The sequence below is a fragment of the Muntiacus reevesi genome, chromosome 1 (genome assembly GCF_963930625.1).
Source record: "Muntiacus reevesi chromosome 1, mMunRee1.1, whole genome shotgun sequence".
NCBI lineage: Eukaryota > Metazoa > Chordata > Mammalia > Artiodactyla > Cervidae > Muntiacus > Muntiacus reevesi.
In genome coordinates, this window is record NC_089249.1 from 130,245,682 (window position 1) to 130,270,403 (window position 24,722).

Below are 24,722 nucleotides of genomic sequence, written 5' to 3' on the forward strand. Positions count from 1 at the left end.
AATTTTTGGTAAAGTTGCTGTATAATATTTATAAATATTTTCCTTTCCATGTTCTTAAAATATATTGTTTTGTTGTAATCATTCTTCAAAATACTGATAAAGAATGTTGTTCTAAGGCCATTTACACTTTTACAGATACAGGCTAGTATGAAGGTCAAAAATCTCTTGCTTTGTAGTGTAAATACACAACCAATAATCTATTATATGCAATTTCTGTGGTTATTGGCAACTGGCTGGGTCAACATTTCACTGTTGGAGAATCAGGGAGTGAAGTTCCAACACTGCACATTGATAGCATGCTGGCTCTTCAAAACCAGCCTAGTTCAAGTGCTTTATTTACCCCTATCCACATCTCTCTTCTCGCAGCTATCCTCACCAATAACCTTCTCTAAAAATTGTGGCTATCTTCCTCTTGCATGCTTAGATTTCCTTCTTTCAATCCACCTTTCACCAATTCTCTTTCTTTGTTACAGTCTCTGACTGAGTGTTGTATCCTTCATCCTTGAGGTTCCCTCCCCTTCCTCCCCCAGCCCTGTTCCTTGAGCTTATTTTTCCCATTACATGACACTTGGCACTGTCTGTCATTCTTCTCTCCTATTTGGATGTTTATTCTTTCCTCTAATATCTGTCTGTCTCTCAATATACCCAGGCCTTATATAGAGTAACTAAATCCTTTCCTCATATTCTGTAGCCTGAGACTTCTGTTATCTCCTTTCCTACTGCAGAGTTCTCTGAAGTCTAGTTTACTGTAGCTTCCTTCTAACAAGCAACCCCAGGTGTCTCAGATTACAGCAGCAACTTCTTTTTATCATCACTGTCTGTTGGTGTTCAGTGGCAATTCTGAGACCCAGACTGGATGAATCATCCCTGCCTGGGGTGTGTTTGCCTCGTGGACAACAGTCATGGAATGCTTTGTAGGTTCCATTCAGTAGTGATACTTGTCACTTACACTTGAATTCCATTACTAAAGCCTGACATAGAGTGGTGGTATCATTCTTTTATAAAGAGCGAGCAGTGAATATTTGGGGCCATGATATGAGAAGGTACTAATCCACAAATTTACTATGTATTTTTTGAATGCTGGCATTTGTCTACACCAGGCCAACAAACATGCTCTCTTAAAGGCTGTGACCTCCATTTGCAAAAACAGTAATTTCCTCATCGTCCTCATTTGGTGGCAAATTTGATTTTCTAGTGTTAAAAATATATTACTGGGATGAACTCTACCCAGTCCTACTTTTTAAAGAAATGTTTAAATATCATATAAACCATAAGAATATGTAAAATCTATATGTTCAGGTTAAACAACAATTAAAAACCTATGTATATAGCATTACTTCTCAACAAAGTAGCAGACTTTTGTCATATGACAAGCCCCCTATTTCCTGCCTTCCCCAACTCCTTCTCAGAGCAACCAATATACTGACAAGTATATTAATTGAGTCCCTGCTTTTGTTTGGAGTTCTATTATTTATATGCATCAAACTTCAGAAAAAAGCTCAAACCTAGCATTCTAATGAAAGGCTAATATTTCCAGGAGAAAATAAGCTGAATAGAGCTTTGGGTCACCATCTAGGTTTGGTTCCTTACAGTTTTAAGAGCTCCTGGTAGGGAAGTAAGAGAGTTCAGGTCATGAGTGTTCCTAAAATATCAGTTCGGTTCAGTCGCTCGGTTGTGTCCAACTCTTTGCAACCCCATGGACTTCAGCATGCCAGGTTTCCCTGTCCATCACCAACTCCCAGAGCTTGCTCAAACTCATGTCCATGGACTCAGTGATGCCATCCAACCATCTCATCCTTTGTCATCCCCTTCTCCTCCTGCCTTCAATCTTTCCCAGCATCAGGGTCTTTTCCAATGAGTCAATTCTTTGCATCAGGTCGCCAAAGTATTGGAGCTTCAGCCTCAGTCCTTCCAATGAATATTCAGAACTAATTTCCTTTAGCATTGACTGGTTTGAGCTCCTTGCAGTTCAAGGGACTCTCAAGAGTCTTCTCCAACACTGCAGTTCAAAAGCATCAATTCTTTGGTGCTCAGCTTTCTTTACTGTCCAACTCTCACATCCATACATGACTACTGGAAAAGCCATAGCATTGACTATTACGGACCTTTGTCAACAAAGTAATGTCTCTGCTTTTTTAATATGCTGTCTAGGTTTGTCATAGCTTTTCTTCCAAAGAGTAAGTGTCTTTTAATTTTCTTAGAAAAATGAGGCTCACCAGAATCAGGGCATCGGGTGAAGTCCTCATGTGAGCTTGATGCTGGATGTCCAGCAGGAATATCCTCAGGCAAATGGGCTTCTGTAGCTGTGTGCAGAGGGGAGAGCAGCAACTTCTCCACCCTGTGGTCATGACCAGTGAAGCATGGATAAGCATCTGAGCCAGCTTCCCCTGGGCATTCTACTTCAGGTTAGGAACACAGCGGTGTCAGCAGGCATCCTGGCTCTGACAGACCTTGGTATGTCTGGCTCTTGAGTTCACAAGGCTTCAGTCTGACTTGGTCTTTTTTTTTTTTTTTAACTCTATTCTCTCTTTTTGGAAATCTTATTTTGAGAATGTTGGTACTACTAGACTGATGCTCTAATATTCTTAGCTTTTCTCTCATATTTTCTACTTCTTTACCTCTTTGTTCTACTTGCTGGGAGATTTCTTCAGTTTTATCTTCCACACATTCTATTGACATTTTTATTTTTTAAAGTTTGATTGAAGTATAGTTGATTTAGAATGTTCTGTTAAATTTCTACTGTACAGCAGAGTGACTCGGTTATATATTCTTTTTCATATCCTTTTCCATTATGATTTTTCACAGGATATTGCATCTAGTTCCCTGTGCTATATATTGGACTTCCCAGATGGTTCAGTGGTTAAAAAAAAAAAAAAAAAAAAAAAAAAAACAACCACCTGCCAATGCAGGAGACGCAGGAGATGTGGGCTCAATCAAGGGTCAGAAAGATCCTCTGGAGAAGGAAATAGGAGCCAGTTCCAGTATTCTTGCCGGGATAATTCCATGGACAGAGGAGCTTGGCAGCCTATAGTCCATAGGGTTGCAAAGAGTTGGACAGGACTGAGCACACGTGCATGCTATACATTAGGACCTTGTTGTTTATCAGTCCTATATATAATAGTTTGCATCTGCTAATCCCAGACTCTCAATCCTTCCTTCCCCGACCTCCTTCCCCTTGGCAACCACAAGTCCATTCTCTATATCTGTGGGTTATTGACATTTGTCTTTTCCCACCATATTTTAAATCCTAGAACTCCTTTTGTTCACTCAATGTTACTCTTAAAATTAAATCTTGTTCTGTAAGATTTTGATCCTTTGGTACTTGTGGAGATTTGCTTTGTGGGCTAAGATAGGCTCAACTTTTGTAAAGAATGTGATTCTCTAATTGTTGGGAGCAGAATTCTTCCAATAGATAAGAAATGTCCAATTATGTTACTCATAATTTTACATCCTTACTATTCCTTTTATCCACGTGGTCTCTTAGTTTTTGAGTTCTAGTGAGAATTAATTCTTTGTAGTTGTGGATTTGTCCATTCCTTCTTGTAATTAATTGAGTTCTGCTTTGTAAATATTGAGAATACTTGGTTATATGCCCTCAGATTTAGGATACTTTATCTTACTGGTGAAAATATTCTTTATTATTAAAAAAAGATCCTCTTTATTATTACTTTTGGCCTCAAAATCTATTTCGTCTAATAGTACTTCTTATTTTCTTTAGATTATATATTGTTGTTGTTCATTGCTAAGTTGTGCCTGACTCTTTGAGACCCCATGAACTGCAACACACAGGGCTTCCCTGTCCTTCACTATCTCCTGGAGTCTGCTCAAACTCATGTCCATTGTGTCAATGATGCCATCCAACCATCTCATCCTCTGTTGCCTGCTTCTCCTCCTTCACTCAATCTTTCCCAGCATCAGGATCTTTTCCAGTGAGTCGGTTCCTTGTATCAGGTGGCCAAAGTATTGGAGCTTCAGCTTTAGCATCAGTCTTACCAATGAATATTCAGGACTGTTTTCCTTTAGGTTGACTGGTTGGATCTCCTTGTAGTTCAAAGGAGTCTCAAGAGTCTTCTCAAGCATCACAGTTCAAAAGCATCGATTCTTTAGTACTCAGCCTTCTTTATGGTCCAACTCTCACATCTGCACATGGCTACTGGAAAAACCATAGCTGTGTCTAGGCAGATCTTTGTCGGCAAAGTTATGTCTCTGCTCTTTAATATGCTGTCTGGATTTGTCATAGCTTTGCTTCCAAGGAGCAAACATCTTTTAATTTCATGGCTGCAGTCACTGTCTGCAGTGATTTTGGAGTCCAAGAAAATAAAATCTGTCACTGTTTCAACTTTTTTTCCCATCTATGAAAACCACAATCACAGAAAGATTATTTTTATATATATGAATATATATATTTATATTCCTTTTACTTTCACTCTTCAATGTCTTTAAAGCTTTAAACTTTAAATATGTTTATGTGTAGCATATGTGTGCTTTCTGTTTATTTCAACTGAGAATCTGTCCATTTAATTAGTGAGTTTAATTACTGATTTATTTTATTTTGTGGTATGTTTAGGCTTATTTCTACCATCTTAGTTTGTATTTTCTACTTATCATGATTTTTCTTTGATAGTAGTATCTTATGCTATTACTGCCTCTTTCTTGAAGCTTCTTCCTCTTGCCTCATGGCACTCTACTTTCATGGTTCTTTACTCTCTTCTTTTACCTATTATCTTGCTCCTCTGTGTCTCTTTCATCTTCACCCCTAAACCTGGACATCACCATAGGCTTAGACCTTGACACTTGTCTTTCTTTTCAAAATGTGATCATCTTCTCACATGGCTTCAGTAGTTTTCTAGATGTCTCTTGGATTTGTCACTAGCTGCTGCGTCCTGGGTTTAAGAATAAAATGGGCACAGTGGGGTAAATTGTGTACTTTCATTTAAATATTTGGATTTATTTTATATTTGATCAAGAAAAGACTCATTTAAAGAAAGGTGGCTCTCATGATTAATTTGCACATTAAATTCATACTTTTATGATTACCATCCCAAAGAAAATGCTCTTAAAAGAAAGAAGTAGCCTTTTACCTTGTTGCAGCCGAGAAAGCAACATGGGTCACCAGCAGCTCTACTGGAACCATCCGAGAAAATTCTGCCAGACTTCTCGCTCTTGCCAGGTCTGCTCAAACTGGCACGGTCTGATCCAGAAATATGGCCTCAATATGTGCCGCCAGTGTTTCTGCCAGTATGCGAAGGACATCGGCTTCATTGAGTTGGACTAACTGAACTTCCTTAGATGGCTCATCCAGCACATCAACCTTAGGCAGAAATAATACTAGCTCTTTGTATATAAAATAAAAGTTTTCAAAACTTCAAAAAAAAGAAAAGAAAGAAGTAAAAGAAAGAGCCAAAGGAATATGGCTTGCTGGTGGCCCATCACTGGTTCCTCTGTGCATATGTAGAACAGGATCCCTGGCTTCTTTGGTCTCTGTCTCTAGGCCATGATCCAGGAAGTCAAATGACATGGTGTAAATTTCACAGCCCAGCACATTGCTTCTGTACCCTGTTCCTTTATAATGTGAAGATATAATGCCTGCAGAGCTTATAATGCTTTTATGGAATCTCTGCAACTAGTTAGATTTTACTCTGAGTTTTACCTCACCAATCTGCAGATTTCTGAGTTTCCACTCAGGACTGCTTATCACCTATTCTGCACAGGTGCCTACCGAAAATGTGGATGTCCTATATAGTGTTTATAGATGTGAAAAGTGTTTATAGATGTGAAAATAAAGGCTTTCAGATAAGAACCTGCATGCATGCTAAGTTGCTTCAGTTGTGTCCGACTCTTTGCAACCCTGTGGACTACCAGACTCCTCTATCCATGGGATTCTCAATGCAATAATAGTGGAGTGGGTTGCCATTTCCTACTCCAGGCGATCTTCCCAACCCGAAGATCGAACCCACATCTTCTACATTGCAGGCGGGTTCTTTACCACTGAACCACTAGGGAAGCCCAAATAAGAACCTACTTAAACATTATGTTTATCAATTTAAAAAATGAAACATAGTTTACTTTATGAAATGTACTTTACTTTATGAAACATAGTTTACTTTAATTTCTTATATGTTTTATGAAAGAGAAGTCAAAGAGTTTCTCCAGGCATGACCTTGTCTGGGGCTTTCTCCTATTTGCCTGAGGTCCCCTGCCCATCTTCTAGACTTCAGATAGTTCAGTTCAGTTCAGTTCAGTCCGGTCTGACTCTTTGCGACCCCGTGAATCGCAGCATGCCAGGCCTCCCTATCCATCACCAACTCCTGGAGCTTACTCAAACTCATGCCTATCCAGTCGGTGATGCCATCCAGCCATCTCATCCTCTTTCGTCCCCTTCTCCTCCTGCCCCCAATCCCTCCCAGCATCAGGGTCTTCTCCAATGAGTCAACTCTTCGCATGAGGTGGCCAAAGTATTGGAGTTTCAGCTTCATCATCAGATAAGCCCTATGCAATAACAGATGCCTGAAAGGTGGAAGGTAGGAAGTTAGTAAACAGGATCAGGGGGTAGAGGGTTAAAGGCAGGATCAGGGAGCAGAGGGTTAAAGGCAGGAATGGGAGGGGAGTGTAAGCAGTCCATCTCAGTAGTAGTAGGTTCTACATAATGGTGTTAAAGTGAAACTTTGTAGAATAACTCCCAACTTTTTTCTCCCCTGCTTAAAAGCTTTCACTAGCTTCCTCTTTCCTAATGAAAGTGAGGTAGTCTTCTGCCCACTTTCAAATGTCACATTATTATTCACCTATGTTGAGACCTATAGATCAGGACATTTGCCTTTAAGTTTGTCGCTTACAGTTCTCAAGAGGAAAGGACATGCCTGTTTATTTTAGTCAGGCTTTCATCTCCAATATTGTTTGACCACATATCTGGCACTGTGGCTCAGCAAAGTTGATAGATAAAATTAACCATCACACCAGGCCTTGTAGGGTCACCCAGGGAAGCACCAGGACTGTCAGGAGTGAGGGTGGGAGGAAGAGGTGGGAAAGAGCATCTGTTGTGCTTTTGAGGAAGGATCAGGCAACGGAGGGTAAGCAGGCTTAGGATAGGATGGCATGAATGATTTTGGCAGGCTTCTGTGTTGGGCTGTCCTCAGTTGTCTGGTACCTGGGAAGGGTAGGGGAATATGGGCCCAGTTTGTTAGAGGCTGGGGGAGGGTGGATATGGGCTCTCAGCTGGTTAGTTTGTATATGATAAATGTTCTCCTAGGCAAGCCATCTATTATGTCCGGTGGCTTAGTCACACAGTTGTGTCCAGCTCTTGTGGCCCCATGGACGGTAGCCTGCCATGCTCCTCTGTCCATGGGATGTCCTAGGCAAGAGTACTGGAGTGGGTTGCCCTTTCCTTCTCTGGGGGATCTCCCTGTCTCAGGTATTGAACCAGAATCTCTTGCGTCTCCTGCATTGGGCAGGCAGATTCTTTCCCGACTGAGCCACCAGAGAAGCCCTTATTATGTCTAGGAACTGGTTAGTCTTGGGTGAGGTATATCCTGGGGTCAGCAAGGACCCAGATGTCAAAACATCAGAATAAAGGGACATGCTTAGTGTACTAGCATTTAAGGGCTTCTGACTTTGGCCCTTTTCCAGCTTTCTCTCTGCTCCTAGTCAAGCCAAGCTGAACTATTTTCTATATCCTCGACTGGTTGGTCTACTACTTCCCCATCTCAGGTATATACTTTTTAAAAATTAGTTTATGCCAGATAGTCTATGAATTGCCAGAGAATGCATAACAGATAAGAAGAATGTGTTTCTATACTGTATTTCTGTACACAGGAATAGGATTCCATCTCTTCTTCCCTTCAAAAGGACTTTGTTACTTTTCCTATGTTCTTTAATATTTTCTGGTTAACATAAATATTCATGTACCTTTATTCTTACTTCTACTCCCAGATTATTAAGCTTGTTGAGGGCAAGTGTTTGATTTTATTTACATATAGTCACATGTTTCTTAGTAGTGTGTTCATAAATGGGTATTGCTTTATTATCCATGCAAAAAGTAAGCTTTAGTTATACTTTTAGCTTAAGTAAATGTTGTAGATGACAATTATGCCTTTCAAGTGTAGATCTCTTTTCTCCAATAACAGATAAAGCCTAACAAATATTAGCTTTGTGGGGAAATTGCACATTTCTTTTGTTTGACTTAATTTAAGTAATATTTTTAAAATTTAAAATACTTTAAAAATTTCTTCTAGCCAGTGCATTACCTTGGTATTTTTACTGTTAGTTTTTCTCATCAATAGACTCAGATTTGAGAATGAAAAAGGAAAAACATCAGCATGATTTTAATATATGGTAATTCAACATATTTCATGGTAGGCTTGATTTATTTTAGGCAACGTTTTCCTTTAAACAATACTTTTGCTTAAAATTAGCATTGCAGTTTGGTAACTACATAACTAAAAAGAACTTAAAAACAGTATTAAAAAAGTCAATTCAACAATCAAAATATCTTTGCAGCTGGCGTTGTGGAACAAAACCCTAGAAGAAAGGAAGAATCTAAAAAAAAAAAAGGGAGAATCAGAAATGATTCTAGGAGTCAGGGCAGATCACTACTAAGAGGGTCCGATTTGGGGCCTTCTCACCAAAATCAAAATCCAACTGGATAATTTCTGGTCTTAACAGATTTAATGAGTTCATTCTATTGAGGAAGATGAGGAAGTAAAGGATCCAGTGTCAGTCCAGCATCCTCAAAATCTGGAGCTCAGATTCCTCCAAAAGTCCAGAGAGATCAAGGCGTTTGGAGGTCGGTCAGGAATTTGCATGAGGTATATGTCATACAGTAGTAAGAAAAACAGGCAGGGATAAAGTGCAAAGAAGATGCATAGTAAAAGCAAGGGAGGGAGAAGGAAAGAACAAGTTAAAAGCAGTGAGAAAGAGAAGGGACAGGGCAGAACTAAATGAGGAGAGTGAAGACAGGTTTCCATCACAACCAGAGGCTTCCTGAAACATTAGGGTATGAACACTGCAGCACTTTTCCTCTGGCTCAAGTCAGAATTTCCTCTCCTAAAGACTTGAATAGGGCTTCCCTGGTGTCTCAGTGGTAAAGAATTTGCCTGCCAGTGCAGGAGACATGGGTTCAATCCCTGGGTCGGGAAGATCCCCTGGAGAAAGAAATGGCAATCCACTCCAGTATTCTTGCCTGGGACATCCCGTGAACAGAGGAGCCTAGCGGGCTGCAGTCCATGGGGTCGCAGAGTTGGGCTTGACTTGGTGACTGCACAGCAAGACCTGAATCAAGAGTCAACATGAAGTCTCTGCCACTCTTTATGGCCAGGCTTTTTATCAATATCAAGGCTTAATCAACAAAGGTGGTATCTTGTTTAACAGGACACCATGAATCACTTTTCATGCTTTAGTACCAATTGAATTCCTGTAAATGTAGAAAGCTGCTGATTTTGAATGGGATCAGCCTGCTTTTGTCTCAGCAAAGGTCAAAATGTGGAATCTCTAATTGTTCCATGGCTGTGTCCAGTCAGATCAATGTTTATTAGGCTTTGACGAGGTGTCAGTGGGCTTCCCTAGTAGCTCAACTGGTGAAGAATCTGCCTGCAGGAGACCCTGGTTTGGCTTCCAGGTAGGGAAGATCCCCTGGAGAAGGGATAGGCTACCCACTCCAGCATTCTCGGGCTTCCGTGGTGGCTCAGATGGTAAAGAATCCACCTGCAATGGGGGAGACCTGGGTTCGATCCCTGGGTTGGGTAGATGCCCTGGGAGAGGGCATGGCGACCCCTCCAGCATGCTTGGCTGGAGCATCCCCATGGATAGAGGAGTCTATGTAGAGTGGGCTACAGTCTGTGGGGTCACAAAGAGTCGGACATGACTGGGTGACTAGGTACAACACAGCCGTCAGCACTGACAAGACATAGGGGGTGGGGCATAAAGATTGGTAAGATACTGTCCTTATCTACTGAGAGAGAGGAATACAAGGAAACAGGTCAATGCCGTGTGGCTCCTACAGTTATATGGGCCTTGAGATTAAAAGCATGTTGGTCATATGTGAACCATTACAATTGGGTCAGTTGCTGCACCTTTAGATGTAACACAAGAAATTGCAATAGTTGAAAGGTAGTAGGAGTTAGAGATTATAAGACTTTTTTTTTTTACTGTCTGAGGAATGTTGGACTTTATCCCATGGATACTGGGGATCATTGGAAGACTTTAAGCAGGAGAGTCACATGATCTATTTAGTGACAGTAGATCAGTCTGATATCTAGGAGGAGGGAGAATTTGAAGGACAATATGATGGAAGTGTGGGGGCCAATTGGTAAGGTAATCATATATCCAGATTTCCTGGAACAGCTCAAATTTATGCTCTTTTTTCTAGCATTTTAACTGCAAGTTAATTACACTGGTCCAGGTGTGATATGATGTTCAGAATTCATCAGGGCTTGTCTTATAGATGGAGAGGAGGGACTGCCCAACATATCAACAAGAACAGGAACTTTGACATTCAGTCTCTAAAATCCACCTATTACGTAGACCTGCACAGGGATAAAGAGATGCCAGTGAAAATTTAATATATCCACTGAATGCTAAGTATCACAAATATATAGTAGCTGACTGGTTCACTACTCAGTAGGCTTGCTGTTTGTCAGTTCAGATTATACTTGCTTGAGAAATCTGAAAAGAAATGAGAAGGAAAGTCATAAGCAACTGGTCAAGGATGTAAGAGAGATAATCCTTAGTTGTACAGAGGCTTGAGACTTGCTCCTGTTCTTGAAATGCAACTGAATTTTCATGGAAGGTTATGATATTTGCTTGAGGACAGCAGAAATGGCCATGAAACCTTGTTAAAGTTTCATCAGTCTGGGTTCATTATAACCTTGGAAGATTGTAAGTTTAGAGGCAGTTTAGTCAACTGCAAGAAACAATCGTTCATTTCTTAGTGGATGTATTTAATCATGAGCTGTCACTTGGGCCTCCTATTAGAACCCAGAAGGTGTTACTTGGTGGCAATGATTGGGGAATATTTTAAAAAGGAATGAAGCAATCAGACCCAAGAGAAAAGAGATGTTGCTATCAGAAATGCACTTTAGCAGAAAAAATATGAATATGAGTAAATGAAAAGGGTGAAGAGCTGTTCTTGATTTTATTTTTAAACATTCTTCCATCCAGGTTTTCTTTTTGCACTGATGAGGCAGGCCCTTCCTCCACTCTAATCCCACTATTACCTTGTATTTATGTAGCGCTTATCTCCCAGAAGCTCTCAGGGCTACCTCTGAATCCATGCCACTTCAGAAAGTATTGCTTAACGAAGTGGGATGTTCTTATTTAATCCGCCACATCATTAAATGCTCTAGTGGGAGCTTGCAGCTGGATTTGCCTTAGGCTGGTGATTGTGGGTTGGGCTGCACACGTGCATGTCACAGCTCCATAGTCACTCAGGCAAGAGGAAACATGGGATGACTTTGCAACTAGGAGCTGGGCCTGCTATCATACCTATGCTTTCAACTGTGATGCAGAGAGAAGTTTCTAGTCTGCAGAGAATTATCCAGTTTGCTGACTTACTGTCATGGCTCCTGAAGTCCCTGAAATAGTTCTCTGGATTATCTCTCTATTTGGGAGCTCTGTCCACAGGCAAGACAGTGTGCTCAAATTTTAAATCTCAGACTGTCATTTGCACAATTTCATCAAATTTACCTCCTCTGGTTTTTGCTTCAAAGAAATATAAGTGAATAAAAAAAAAAAAAAATAGAATCCTCCAAGGCAGAAGGAAATGGGTTTGGAGATAGAAGTATTTTAGTAGTTCCTTCAGAATTTTTTTTGTTTTTGAGCTTTGTCATTCTTAATAAAAGCATGCTTCCAAGGCATCTATAAGTCAATGAAATCAACAGACCACTGACTTGGATTCACTGAAAGTTGGTCTCTTCACATTTTTCATTTAGCTAAAATTTGACTTTTAGAAAAGTTAGGTAGATTAAAAGTAATGCCTTGTATCCGTATAGTTCTGCTGCTGCTGCTAAGTCACTTCAGTCGTGTCTGACTCTGTGCGACCCCATAGACGGCAGCCCACCAGGCTCCCCCATCCCTGGGATTCTCCAGGCAAGAACACTGGAGTGGGTTGCCATTTCCTTCTCCAATGAGTTAAAGTGAAAAGTGAAAGAAGTCGCTTAGTCGTGTCTGACTCTTAGCGACCCCATGGACTGCAGCCTACCAGGCTCCTCCATCCAAGGAGTACTGGAGTGGGGTGCTGTATAGTTCTAGCAGCTTCCAATATTCTTACTGGGACCTCTTGAAGTCTTTCAAGGAGCCATTCCATTTCACTGCCTCTTCTTCCTCTTCTTTTTCTTACTTCCCTTTCCCTGGCTTCCTCTTAGAGGTTAGGCAAACACTGTGCTTATTCATTACTATGAAAAAATACTTCAGAATATAAACCAGGAGGCAAGGTTTTGGATATTTAATCTCACATTTGAGTTTATTGTTTATTTTATACATCACTTAAATTGGTCAGTGCTATAGAATATCAGATAGGCTTATGAGGTGATATTTTTTGGTTGGGTATATTGTTTACTATTTAAGGCTAATATTGATAGTGTTGGTTTTTCACTGAACTGAATGCCTTCTATTAAACTGGATAATCCCAAATATCTGACATATATTGTTCCTGATCCTCAGGGTGACTCCTGGAAGAATCAAATGTATTCCTCTCCGCTCACATAGAGTAAACTCAGGGAAGGATGTCTTGTCAGTGCACAAGCATAAAGATATAACACTCAGTTACAAGAACAATTGCTAAATCACAGTCAATGTCAATTTGGATTAGAAAAAAATTATGTCACTAATATTTATTTAATTAATTTGATTTAAATTTTTATTTGGGAACCAGCTAAAAGAACCAAGAGTAGTTTTCCTCTTCATGGTATTGATGTTTTTGTTGCATGAAAAAAAGACACATACTTGAGCTAAAAGTTGACAAACTTTGTCCAGATCCCCAAAATTTACATTAAAAATACAAAGCCAAAATGTATATATGTTATAGTTGTTAAAAGTATTTATTTTGTAATGGGGTTGACTTTTTGTGCACTGTATATGTTGACATGTTATAAAGGATTTTTTTTGCTAGGTACATAAAAATAGCCTTTTGTATTCTTTGTATTACAATGTCATCACACTCTGATTAGAAGGATATTAGTTAATAAGTCCCCCTTTTTGTTTATTCTAGGATTCAAGAAGGATTCATAAAACACCACTGCGTAGTAATGCAGCTATTACAATGATCTATTTGGGGAAAAATGTGCACCTAGCTTATGATCACCCAGATTTCCGAGATGAAATAAAAGTTTATCAACAGCACTGTGGTGGAGAAAACCTATGTGTATACACAGGCAAGCTACTTGAAAAAGGTACACATAAAATGTGAATTTTTTAATTGCTTGCAGTTGATGCTATAGATAAGCTATTGTTGATATATCAAAATGACTTCAATCACTCTATGAAATTATGCATATCCAGGGACTTATAAACCAGCTGCCTAAAAGTAAATCCAGATTTACTGCTCCATGATTGAAACTGAAGCAGCAATTACTCTTGCAGATTGTGGAAGAAAGAATTTGGAGTGATTTAACCCAGTAACAGATTAATCTTGAGATATAGATATACGATCATTAAAATGTTGCACGAATAACTGTCCCCCAAATTACAAGTTAACTATTTGGCTTGCCATAGTGAATTATATCATACACTATTCTAAGAGAAAAATATTAGATTGGCAATTTGTTCTTTAGAAGTATGCTGAGATAAAATCACAAATCCAATAACACTCAGGGTGGGCCACACCTAAATAATGCAGTACAAAATTTGGCTAAATGCTTTTATTACATTTTCATTTCCCTTTGATCATAAATCCATGTTTGTTAGCATAAGATAATTTTTATATCCAATATAGGATTTCACATATTGTACCAAAGTGTTTTTTGGTCAATATTTAGTTCTGTGTAACTGCAGTTAAAAGGAAGTGTTGTTATGGGATTGTATTACATGTTATTTCCTTGCTTAAGAAACTCTTTAGAAAGTGATAGAGTTTTTACTGATTAAAAGAAATATTTATATTTGGGTAATCTAGATATAGACTTAGAGATTGAAGGGAGGAGTTGGGAGCAAGCATGGTGTTGTTACTTTTGACTTTTCTGATTTCCCTCATCAATCAAAAACAGTGACTATTAACTTAAAAAAGTTCTAACACTTAAAAAGAACTATACATATTTAGGGATAAAATATTGAAAACTTTCCAACATAAGGAAGGATAAACATTTGAATGTTGGTTTTAACTTAGAGTAAAATATTATGTATTATAATTAATTATATACATATCAAATATATAATGAACTATATATATTGTTTTGTAATGAAAAACATTTTTTTATAAAAGTGTAAAAATTTCTTTGAAAAAATAATGCTAGAAATTATTTTTCCCATTTTATGTACTGCCTGCATTATGATTTACCTTGTTTTATTTTGTCATAGCCTTTGAGCATTTGTTCCTTTTATTGTGTAGATGAGAAAAATGAGAGGCATCAGAGGTACAGACTTAGCTCTGACCAGGGTTGAGAGCCGATTCCACCCCTCCCCACCACTAGGTGCAGGACCCTTGTTTAGTATTAAATACTATCTGGCTTCCCTAGTAGCTCAGACAGTAAAGCGTCTGCCTGCAATGTGGGAGACCTGCGTTCAATCCCCGGGTTGGGAAGATCCTCTGGAGAAGGAAATGGCAACCCACTCCAATACTCTTGCCTGGAAAATTCCGTGGATGGAGGAGCCTGGTAGGCTACAGTCCAAGGGAACGCAAAGAGTCGGACACGACTGAGCAACTTCAGAACTTCACTTCACTATCTGGCCCCAGTTAGCTATTCTCAGTAGCAAAGGGTTTCAAATATTTTCATAATATGAGGGCTATGAAAGCCCTAATGATAAATGATTGCACTTATTTTTTGAACGTATCATTTTCAACTATTAATTTAGAAGAATTTCTAAAATTAGCTATAGCCTCAAATTGGAATTAACATAATGAAACTTTTCCTGGGTCTTGGATCATGCTTTATTCAACAGAATTCATATATAATGGCTTCTTGACTGTTGGAAAATGTGCATACAATTGGAAAAAGAACAAAACTTGGCTGAAGGATTTTCTGGGAGATGATATCTACTCTGTGATAAGATTGCAAAAGGTTACTGGAGAGTGTTACTCAGTTGAGTGTTATTTGCATGCATATTGATCCTAGGACTGACTTTATGTTATGTCATTGAACAATCTTAAATAATAGGATGTAATGGGTTCTTAAATAATTGAATCCTGTCCACACAATAATTTTATCTCAGCTTGCCCTTGATTGCTAGGAAAATAATTGTCCAAAACTGAAAAAGTTGGGTGTCTTCAAGTTGGCTTGTAGTTCAGCAGTCTTAGCAATTTAGCTGGACTGAAAAGAATCTGCCCTTTTAAAATCAAAGCTGTGTGTGATTCAGTGAAATGTGAATAAGTTTTTAGAAGATTTCTGCTTTAAGAAAAGGTCTTTTAGCATTATGCTTGGAGCAGTAAACTCATTAAAAATGCGGCATTTGTTAATTTGTCTTGCTTTTGGATGAGCATAACCAAAAATTAATTATTTAGGAAGATAGCAAGTGCATCTTTTATTATAATAGTGATTCATGATGTCTTGCAGTTTGATTTTAGACATCAGGCCATAGATTGATTGTGTATTATGTATACCTGTGAAGGTACAGAATATTTTTGCTACTTGTAAAGAGTACAGTTCTTCACAGCAGTTTTATTTACCATTCATCCTTTCAAATAAGGCAGACGTTGGCCTCCTGGGTTCATATGGATATGAAGAACAAAGTAACTTTTTTTTCTGGCTCTCTTATAATCCCTTTTCTGCCCCATTTTCTTGTATTTCCATAACCTGATCCTGTTGTAACTATTTGTGCATCCCTCACTACTTCTTCACAAACACAGCAGATGCTTCACTGGTCCCCCTGCCTCCTCCTGCCACCCCCACCACATTACCATATTTGATCTTTTCCTGTGCTATTTTCTTTGTAACAGGACAAAGAATTTTAAATTCAAAATTGTATTTTAAATTCAAATCTTACCCATCTTTTAAGATTCAGATTAAGGTTGTGAAATTTTCTCAGCTGACTTCTATTCTGTTTTATCCCTCTCTCTTGATTGGTCATGGTTCTTAGTCTGTACCTAAAACTGAAGTATTTTATTGTACCTTGACTTATGTTACCTGTTTTTTTTTTTATTTTACTTGTTATTATATATTGGTTTTTTTAAAAATTAAAAAAAAAATAGATGTAGCTTGCATTCCATAAAGTTCATCCACTGTTAAGTGGACAATTGACCGATATTTAGGAATTTTATAGGGCTGTGCAGTCATTTATCACCATTTTCCTTTGTGCCCACACTTTGACAATGAACCCTCACTCTCATAGGCAGCCCCAGGGCAGCACTAATACGCTTTCAGGTTCCACAGGTCTGCCTTCTCTGGACATCTTGTAAATGAAATCATACAATAGGTAGGATTTTGTATCTTGCTTCTTTCGTTTAGCATATGGTTTTTTTTTTTTTTTAACTTACTGTATATAATTTTTAAAAATTTAATTAATTTATTTTTTGTTGTTCTTTAGTTACTAAGTTGTGTCTGACTCTTTGCAACCCCATAGACTGTAGCCCACCAGGCTCCTCTGTCCATGGGATTTCCCAGCAAGAATACTGGAGTGGGTTGCCATTTCCTTCTCTAGGGGATCTTCCCGACCCAGAGATGTGTCTCCTTGACTGGCTGGTGGATTCTTTACCACTGAGCCACCTGGGAAGCTGGAGGGTAATTGCTTTACAATATTGTGTTGGTTTCTGCCATACATCAACATGAATCAGCCACAGGTATAGTATTTTTGAGAGTCATCCATTGTAGCATTCATCAATAGTTGCTCTCTTCTCATAGCACTGAAGATATTCTGTTTCGTGGATCTACCACATTTTATTCATTTACCAAATTGGTGGACATTTGTATTGTTTCCCTGGTGGGATTCCCTGGTGGGATTCCCTGGTGGCTCAGACGGTAAAGCGTCTGTCTGCAATGCAGGAGACCTGGGTTCGATCCCTGGGTCGGGAAGATCCCCTGGAGAAGGAAATGGCAACACACTCCAGTGTTCTTGCCTGGAAAATACTATGGACAGGCTACAGTCCATGGGGTCAGAAAGAGTTGGACATGACTGAGCTACTTCACTTCACTTGCACTTTTCCCAGTTTGGGACTATTATAAATCATGCTGTAATGAGTATACAAAGACAAGATTTCTATGTCGACATCATTTGCCATTTCTCTTGAGCCATGTCCTAGGAATGGGTTTGATGGCTTTCACTTCCTGAGAATGGGTCACACCCTTTCCAGTTTCTTTTTATCTTTGAGGGTTTTTTGGTTGTTGTTGTTGAAAACTCGACATTTTAGATCATATATTACAGCAGCTGTGGATTCTGAATTTCACTTTCCCTCTGGAAAGTTATTCTTGGTTTTGTTGTTGTTTAATAGCTTATCTAGAACAAATCTGAAGTTCATGCCCTCTTTCCTTGGTATATAGCCATTAATGCCTCTGCTCTGATTATTTTTACTTTTGTTTATATTTTTTAGGCTAATCTCTTAGGCTTGTCTCTGTATCTTCATTGTTTAGTGATCATCCAGTGATTTGTCAGAGGTTGTAGTCAAACACTTTGAGCCAGTGTGCCCTCTGTCTTCTGCCAAAGAGTCTCTTTGTAGGTTTATCAGTTTCCCGGAGCTGACATAGAAAATGCCCCTAAATTTGGTGGCTTAAAATAACAGAAATTTATCCTCTTGTGGTTCTGGAGGTCAGAAGTCTAAAATTAAGGTCTTAGCAGGGCCATACTCCCTCTAAAAGCTTAAGGGGAGAATCTTTCCTTGCCTCTTCCAACATCTGGTGATCCTTAGCAAAATCCTTTGTGTTTTATGGCATGTAGCTCCATCACTTAAACCTATGCTTCTATCCTCACATGTCATTCTTCTCTGTGTATCTGTATGTGTGTGTGTGTGTTTCCTCTCCTCTTCTTATAAGGCCATCAGTCTTTGGATTTAGGACAAAACAAATTTTGGATAATCTCATCTTGAGCGTTCCCTGATTATATTTACAAAGACTATCTCAGAATAAGGTCACATTCTGAAGTTCTGAGTATTCATGAATTTTTGGAGGGCAATATTCAACCCACTATAGTGGGTTCAGGAGTACATTCAAAGTTCAGGCAGTTTTCAGGTCTGTTTCAACTTTTATTTTCCACCAGGCTCTCATGTTTCCTTTGTATACAGGTGCAAGCTCCCAGTAGGACAGGGATGTGTGAATAGGTTGGGCCTACTTCAATCCATGTCGCTTCCAGTTAGCTGGGGATGTGTGGAAAGCTTATTGAATGTGTATGTGACTGCATTATTGCCTGTATCTCCCTGTTAAATTTCTGGCTAGTCTGCTGACCTGTTGCTTGCTCTAATTAGAGCTACAGTCTCATGGTTAGAAGAACCTCTGACCTTCCCTATTAATTTGCTTCTGGGATTGTAGATTATTACTCATAATGCCACTGACCAAAGTTTTTTAGGTTTTTTTTTTCCTCCAAATCAAGTCATCCTCCACTGACAGTGAAACTGCAGTTTACTATGGCATGTTCTTCCCTGCTAGAGGGCTTCCAGGTAGTTCTAATGGTAAACAATCTACCTGCCAATGAAGGAGACACAAGAGATGTGGGTTTGATCCCTGGGATGGGAAAATCCCCTGGAGGAGGAAATGGCATCCCACTCCGGTATTCTTGCATGGAGAATTGGGTTTTGGAATGTCTAGGGTGAGACTTCTTCAAAGAGCATTATAGAGACATGGAATGATTAAAACCTGTTAATTACAAGCAGTGGTTCTTAATTTATTGGTGAGACTTTTGGGTGGGTAGGGGGTCAAGAAGGGATCTCAAATCTAGGCAGAACTGAGAACAGACTGAAGATAGAATGATTCTGCCTCATCCATATATGTATCAGGATGTTTTGAGTCACAGCTAAAAAATAAATTTATTTAAAAACACTACTGAATTAAAAGATAGTCATATAGAAGCATTACTGAGCTCATAGTCACCTTTCATTATGTGCTTTATTGGTAGATAGCATGACACCATAGAAGTGTGGAGTCCAGAGAGATATTTGGATTCAAACCCTGACTCTCTCATTTACTGTATGATCTTGGCTAAATTACTGAATCCATCTAAACTTAAATTTCTGCATTATAGAAACTAATGATGGTAATATCTACACTTCATATGGTTGTCTAGAAATAATACATCCAAAGTAATCAAGCGTAATGTCTGGCCATATTAAGTGTTCATATAATTTTAGGTTTTATTATTTTATTATAAGTCAAAGAGTTTTATATTACCTTGGAGTATTTGTTATACTATATATATGCAATAGAATGTGTTTTTGTGATTAAAAATTGTCCTCAAGTAAAGCAAAAGGAGATCTAGAAAATAATATTGTACTTATCTGCCAGAAAAATGTTATTTAGAACACGTTAGTTCAAAGTCAGTTGCTTTCACTAATGTATTTCCTTTTTAAATTCCAGAGACCTTTCAGTTTATTTCCAAGAGGCACCAAGGTTTCCCCTTCAGCCTCACCTTTTTCCTGAATGGGATACAGGTGAACAGGTTAAGCTCCTGCTGTGAATATAAGCATCGAAAAGGTTCCAGACTTGGAGGCAAACGAGGCTACTTCGGGTTTGTGCGTGTGGAGAGATCATCTCCTTGTTACAAGTATGGAAACAAATGTTCTTTGGTAGAGGGCAATTTTGCTACATGCTCCTTTGCTTTTACTGATGTATTTCTCAGCACAATTTGTTAAGAATCATATTAATGTAGATGAGCCTAAATATCTAAGGTTAAGATTGTTTATCACAATCCTGTGTGTTGTATTTAAAATTATAAGATGAAAAGTAGATTTTCAGTTGTATTATATAGTGGGAATAAAAGCTGGTGGTGTTTCAAATTCCATTTCTTTTCTACCTCTTCCTTTCCTTTTGATGCTTAAGTTCTGTTTCAAAAGGGAAAGAGGGAGGTTTTTTCCCACCTCATTCCTCGTAGTCATTGATTTTGGGCTGAGCTCCAGAGCACGTGTCAAGCATCCAGCTTATACAATTGGATATTACATGTTATGTATATTAGAGGTATGCCTTCATTATCGTGTAGCCCAATGATCACTTTCACGCCACTAGTTTCAATTGCAGGCATAAAAAAATACATGTAAACAGGTCAGTTCTGACTACTGTTTATCAGTTTTCATATTGGGCATTCTATTTGAGATCAGTAGATTTTCTTGCAGGCTTTGTTAAACTTTCTCCTGAAAGTACTCATAGAGAATTAATTGATTCTATGCTAAGATAGAACATCTTTCTGTGCCAAAGATTCTGCCCCATGGAGCGCCTTCTGATTGGGGAAGTGCAAGTAATATACCAATAAATCAATGCCAATATACCAATAGTACACCAACCAATTAATCAATGTTGTTCAGTCATCCAGTCATGTCTGACTCTCTGTGACACCATGGACTACAACATGCCAGGCCTCTCTGTCCCTCACCATCTCCTGGAGTTTGCCCAAGTTCATGTCCATTGCATTGGTGATGCCATCCAGTCATCTCATCCTCTGATGCCCACTTCTCCACCTGCCCTCAGTCTTTCCCTGAATCAGGGACTTTTCCAATGAGTCAGCTGTTTGCATCAGTTGACCAAAATAGTGGAACTTCAGCTTCAGCATCAGTCCTTCCAAGGACTGATTTTAAGAATATTCAAGGTTGATTTCCTTTAAGATCAACTGACTTGATCTCCATGCTATCCAAGGAGCTCTCAGGAGTCTTCTCCAGCACCACAGTTCTTCAAAGGCAGGAATTCTTTGGTGTTCTGTCTTCTTTTAATATATATGAGATGGTAATAAACACAAGATAAGGTAAGGGAGATAAATGGAATGGCAAGGGGCAAAAGGGTCAGAAGGCAGTATTCTATTATGTAGGATGGATAGTAAAGGCCTCTCTGATGTCTTTCAAGCAGAAACCAGAAAAAATGTTCCCTTTTTCAAATAGGTTTTCAGGTAGAGGAAAAGCATAGACAAAGGGTGTGAGATAGGATGATGCTTGGCATATGTAAGCTTGTGTGGTCACAGCACAAATGAGGAATGGGACAGTGATAGAATATGAGGTCAGAGAGACAGTGGGGTCAAGTCATGCAGAGTCCTATGGTCACTGCAAAGACTTTGACTTTTATTCTGAGGGGGATGGGAAGCCTCTAAGGTAGGTTTTGAACAATGGCTTGTCATCATCTGACAGTAGCTCTTATGGGAAAAATAAACTAGGGAGGGTGAGGAAATGGTGGAAACTACTTTAATCCAGAGGCAAGAGAATGGTGGAAAGAGTTATAAGAAATTAGGTTCTAGATGAATTTTGAAGATAGGATTTATAGGATTTATTGATGGATTGGATGCAGGGCATGAGATAAAGAGCAGAGTCAGAGTGATTGTAAAGTTTTTAGCCTGAACAACTTGAAAGATGCCCAGTTAACACAGTACAGACTGTGGAAGATGTAGGTTTGGGAGTGGAAAGAAGGTATTTTGGTTTTGGATACACTGAATTGGAGACATCTATGAGATGTGCAAGTAGAAATGTTGCCTAAGTAGTTGGATCAGTTAATCTGGTGTCTGGTGAGATGACCAGGCTGGAGATATAAATTTGAGAATGGTTTACTTATGAGTGGCATTTAAAGTCATAAGATGGGGTGAATCTGCTTAAGAATGGAAGCCAGTAAGAGAAGATGTCTGAGTAATGAGCTCTTGTCACTTTCATTCAAAGGGAAGGAAGATAGAGAGGAACCAGGAAAAAAAAGCCTAGGGAAGGAAGGCCAATGATTAGACAGAGAAACTAGGGAAAGCAATGTTCTGGAAATGAACAAAATGTTTAAAGAATTAGGCATGATCAACTGGGTCCAAGGTGTGGCTAGGTGAAGCAAAGTGAAGGCTCTGGATTGAGCATGATTTGGTAATGTGTTGGTTATTGGTGATCTTGACACAAGTTGCTATAAGGGAGTGGTAGGAATGCATGTTTGATTGGAGTGGGTTTAATACACAACTGGAGAAGAGCTGAGGCCAGAGATTATAGATAGCTCTTATTAAAGAGTTTTGCTCTGAAGGATGGCAATTGGGTGGTCGCCAAGAGGGAGTATGGAGGGGCCCAAGAGGGGCTTATTATTTTTTTGAGATTGGCGATATTATAATATGGTTAAAAGCTGATAGATAGCATTAATACCTGAGGAAAGGAAAGCATTGATCAGGCATGATATAGAGGCAGATATGTAGTGCTTGAGTAGATGAGAAGAGATGGGATCTGGGGCTCAAATGGAGGTATTAACCTTAGATGGAGTGACAGGAAGAAAGATGGCTGTAGGGCAGAGAGAGATGTAAATTGGTGGATGTTTTTGGGCCACCTGGAAGTTCTCTGCTGATTGTTTCTGTTTTCTGGTCAAACAAGAATTTATCAGCTGAGGTTAAGGCTAAGGGAGGAAGAATCTGGAAATTATAGGTGAGAGCAGAGGTACACGTGTCACTGTGAATGGTCTAGGGCAAGTAACAGGAATGCTGAGGTGCATTTAGGGCATACTTGCAGTTGCTTTTCTGTTCCAAGTCAAATATGCCTTTTCCATATTTGCGGGCAAGTCATTTAATACATTTCTGTTTAACTGGCAGGAAAGCTAATGAGTTTGTGTACAATCATGCATGTGTGAACACGTAGTACTCACTGGGAGCTGCTGTATAAATCCAAGCTATAAAATGTTTGGTCCTAAACACTTTCTATGGAGGTTTAGTAATCAGTACCAAAATCTGATTGATGACATCTACTCTCCTATTCAATTCTTACGAGCATCTGTACAATTCTTTATATGAGTTCACTTGGTTTCCTCTAGCTTCTTTCTTTGAAATGTTCAAGCTGAGAAAGATTGAAGACAAAAGGAGAAGGCCATGGCAGAGGATAAAACGGTTAGAAAGCATCGTCGACTCAATGGACTTGAATCTGAGCAAACTCCGGGAGACAGTGAAGAATAGAGGAGCCTGGATGCTGCAGTCCATCAGGTCTCAAAGAGTCAGAAACAACTTAGTGACTGAACAACATCAACAAATAAAATGGTTTTGGTATTTAAGAGTAAAGTCTTTTCGGTCAGTCAGTTCAGTCACTCAGTCATGTCCGACTCTGTGATCCCATGGACTGCAGCAAGTTAGACTTCCCTGTCCATCACCAACTCCCGGAGCCTAGTCAAATTCATGTCCATTGTGTCAGTGATGCCATCCAACCATCTCATCCTCTGTCATCCCCTTCTCCCACCTTCAATCTTTCCCAGCATCAGGGTCTTTTCAAATGAGTCAGTTCTTCCCATCAGGTGGCCAAAGTATTCCAGTTTCAGCTTCAGCATCAGTCCTTAAAATGAATATTCAGGACTGATACCTTTAGGATGGACTGGTTTGATCTCCTTGCAGTCCAAGGGACTCTCAAGAGTCTTCTCCAACACCACAGTTCAAAAGGATCAATTCTTTGGTGCTCAGCTTTCTTTATATTCTAACTCTCACATCCATATATGACTATTGGAAAAACCATGGCTTTGACTAAATGTACCTTTGTTGGTGAAGAACTGTCTCTGCTTTTTAATATGATGTCTAGGTTGGTCATAGCTTTTCTTCCAAAGAGTAAGTGTCTTTTAATTTCATGGCTGCAGTCACCATCTGCAGATTTTGGAGACAAAAAAAAAAAAAAATAAAGTCTTTTATTGTTTCCATGTTTATGCATCTATTTGCCATGAAGTGGTGGGACCAGATTCCATGATCTTAGTTTTCTGAATGTTGAATTTTAAACCAACTTTTAAACTCTCCACTTTCACTTTCATCAAGAGGCTCTTTAATTCTTCTTCACTTTCTGCCATAAGGGTGGTGTCATCTTCATATCTGAGGTTATTGATATTTCTCCTGGCAATCTTGATTCCAGCTTGTGCTTCATCCAGCCCAGCATTTCTCATGATGTACTCTGCATATAAGTTAAATAAGCAGGGTGACAATATACAACCTTGATGTATTCCTTTCCTAATTTGGAAAAGTATGTTGTTCCATGTCCAGTTCCAACTGTTGCTTCTTGACCTGCATACAGATTTCTCAGGAGGCAGGTCAGGTCGTCTGGTATTCCCATCTCTTTAAGAATTTTCCACAGTTTGTTGTTATCTACACAGTCAAAGGCTTTGGCATAGTCAATAAAGCAGCAATAGATGTTTTTCTGGAACAGTCTTGCTTTTTCAATGATCCAATGGATGTTGGCAATTTGATCTCTGGTTCCTCTGCCTTTTCTAAATCCAGCTTGAACATCTGGAACATTCACAGTTCATACACTGTTGAAGCCTGGCTTGGAGAATTTTGAGCATTACTTTACTAGTTTGTGAGATGAGTGCAATTGTGCAGTAGTTTGAACATTCTTTGGCATTGCCTTTCTTTGGGATTGGGATGAAAACAGACCTTTTCCAGGCCTGTGTCCACTGTTGAGTTTTCCATATTTGCTGGCATACTGAGTACAGCACTTTCACAACATCATCTTTTAGGACTTGAAGTAGCTCAAATGGAATTCTGTCACCTCCACT

At 39.1% G+C, this 24,722-nt stretch overlaps 2 protein-coding genes across 2 annotated transcripts in view; both read left to right on the forward strand.

The window, feature by feature from the left end:
- The window catches only part of ERICH3 (glutamate rich 3), a 114,540-nt gene that overhangs the window by 50,881 nt on the left and 38,937 nt on the right, over positions 1–24,722 (forward strand). The window contains exons 8-9 of the mRNA XM_065908058.1: positions 13,199–13,379; positions 19,635–19,821. Of these exons, the coding sequence (XP_065764130.1) occupies positions 13,199–13,379; positions 19,635–19,821 (368 nt within the window). The remainder of the gene's footprint in view (positions 1–13,198; positions 13,380–19,634; positions 19,822–24,722) is intronic.
- LOC136163747 (small ribosomal subunit protein uS14-like) lies at positions 5,105–5,275 on the forward strand. Its single transcript, XM_065928373.1, has one exon. The coding sequence runs from the start codon at positions 5,105–5,107 to the stop codon at positions 5,273–5,275; it is 171 nt and encodes a 56-aa protein (XP_065784445.1).

Coding starts and splice junctions, on each gene's coding strand:
- LOC136163747 (XM_065928373.1), top strand. CDS start 5,105: ATGGGTCACCAGCAGCTCTACTGGAACCATCCGAGAAAATTCTGCCAG.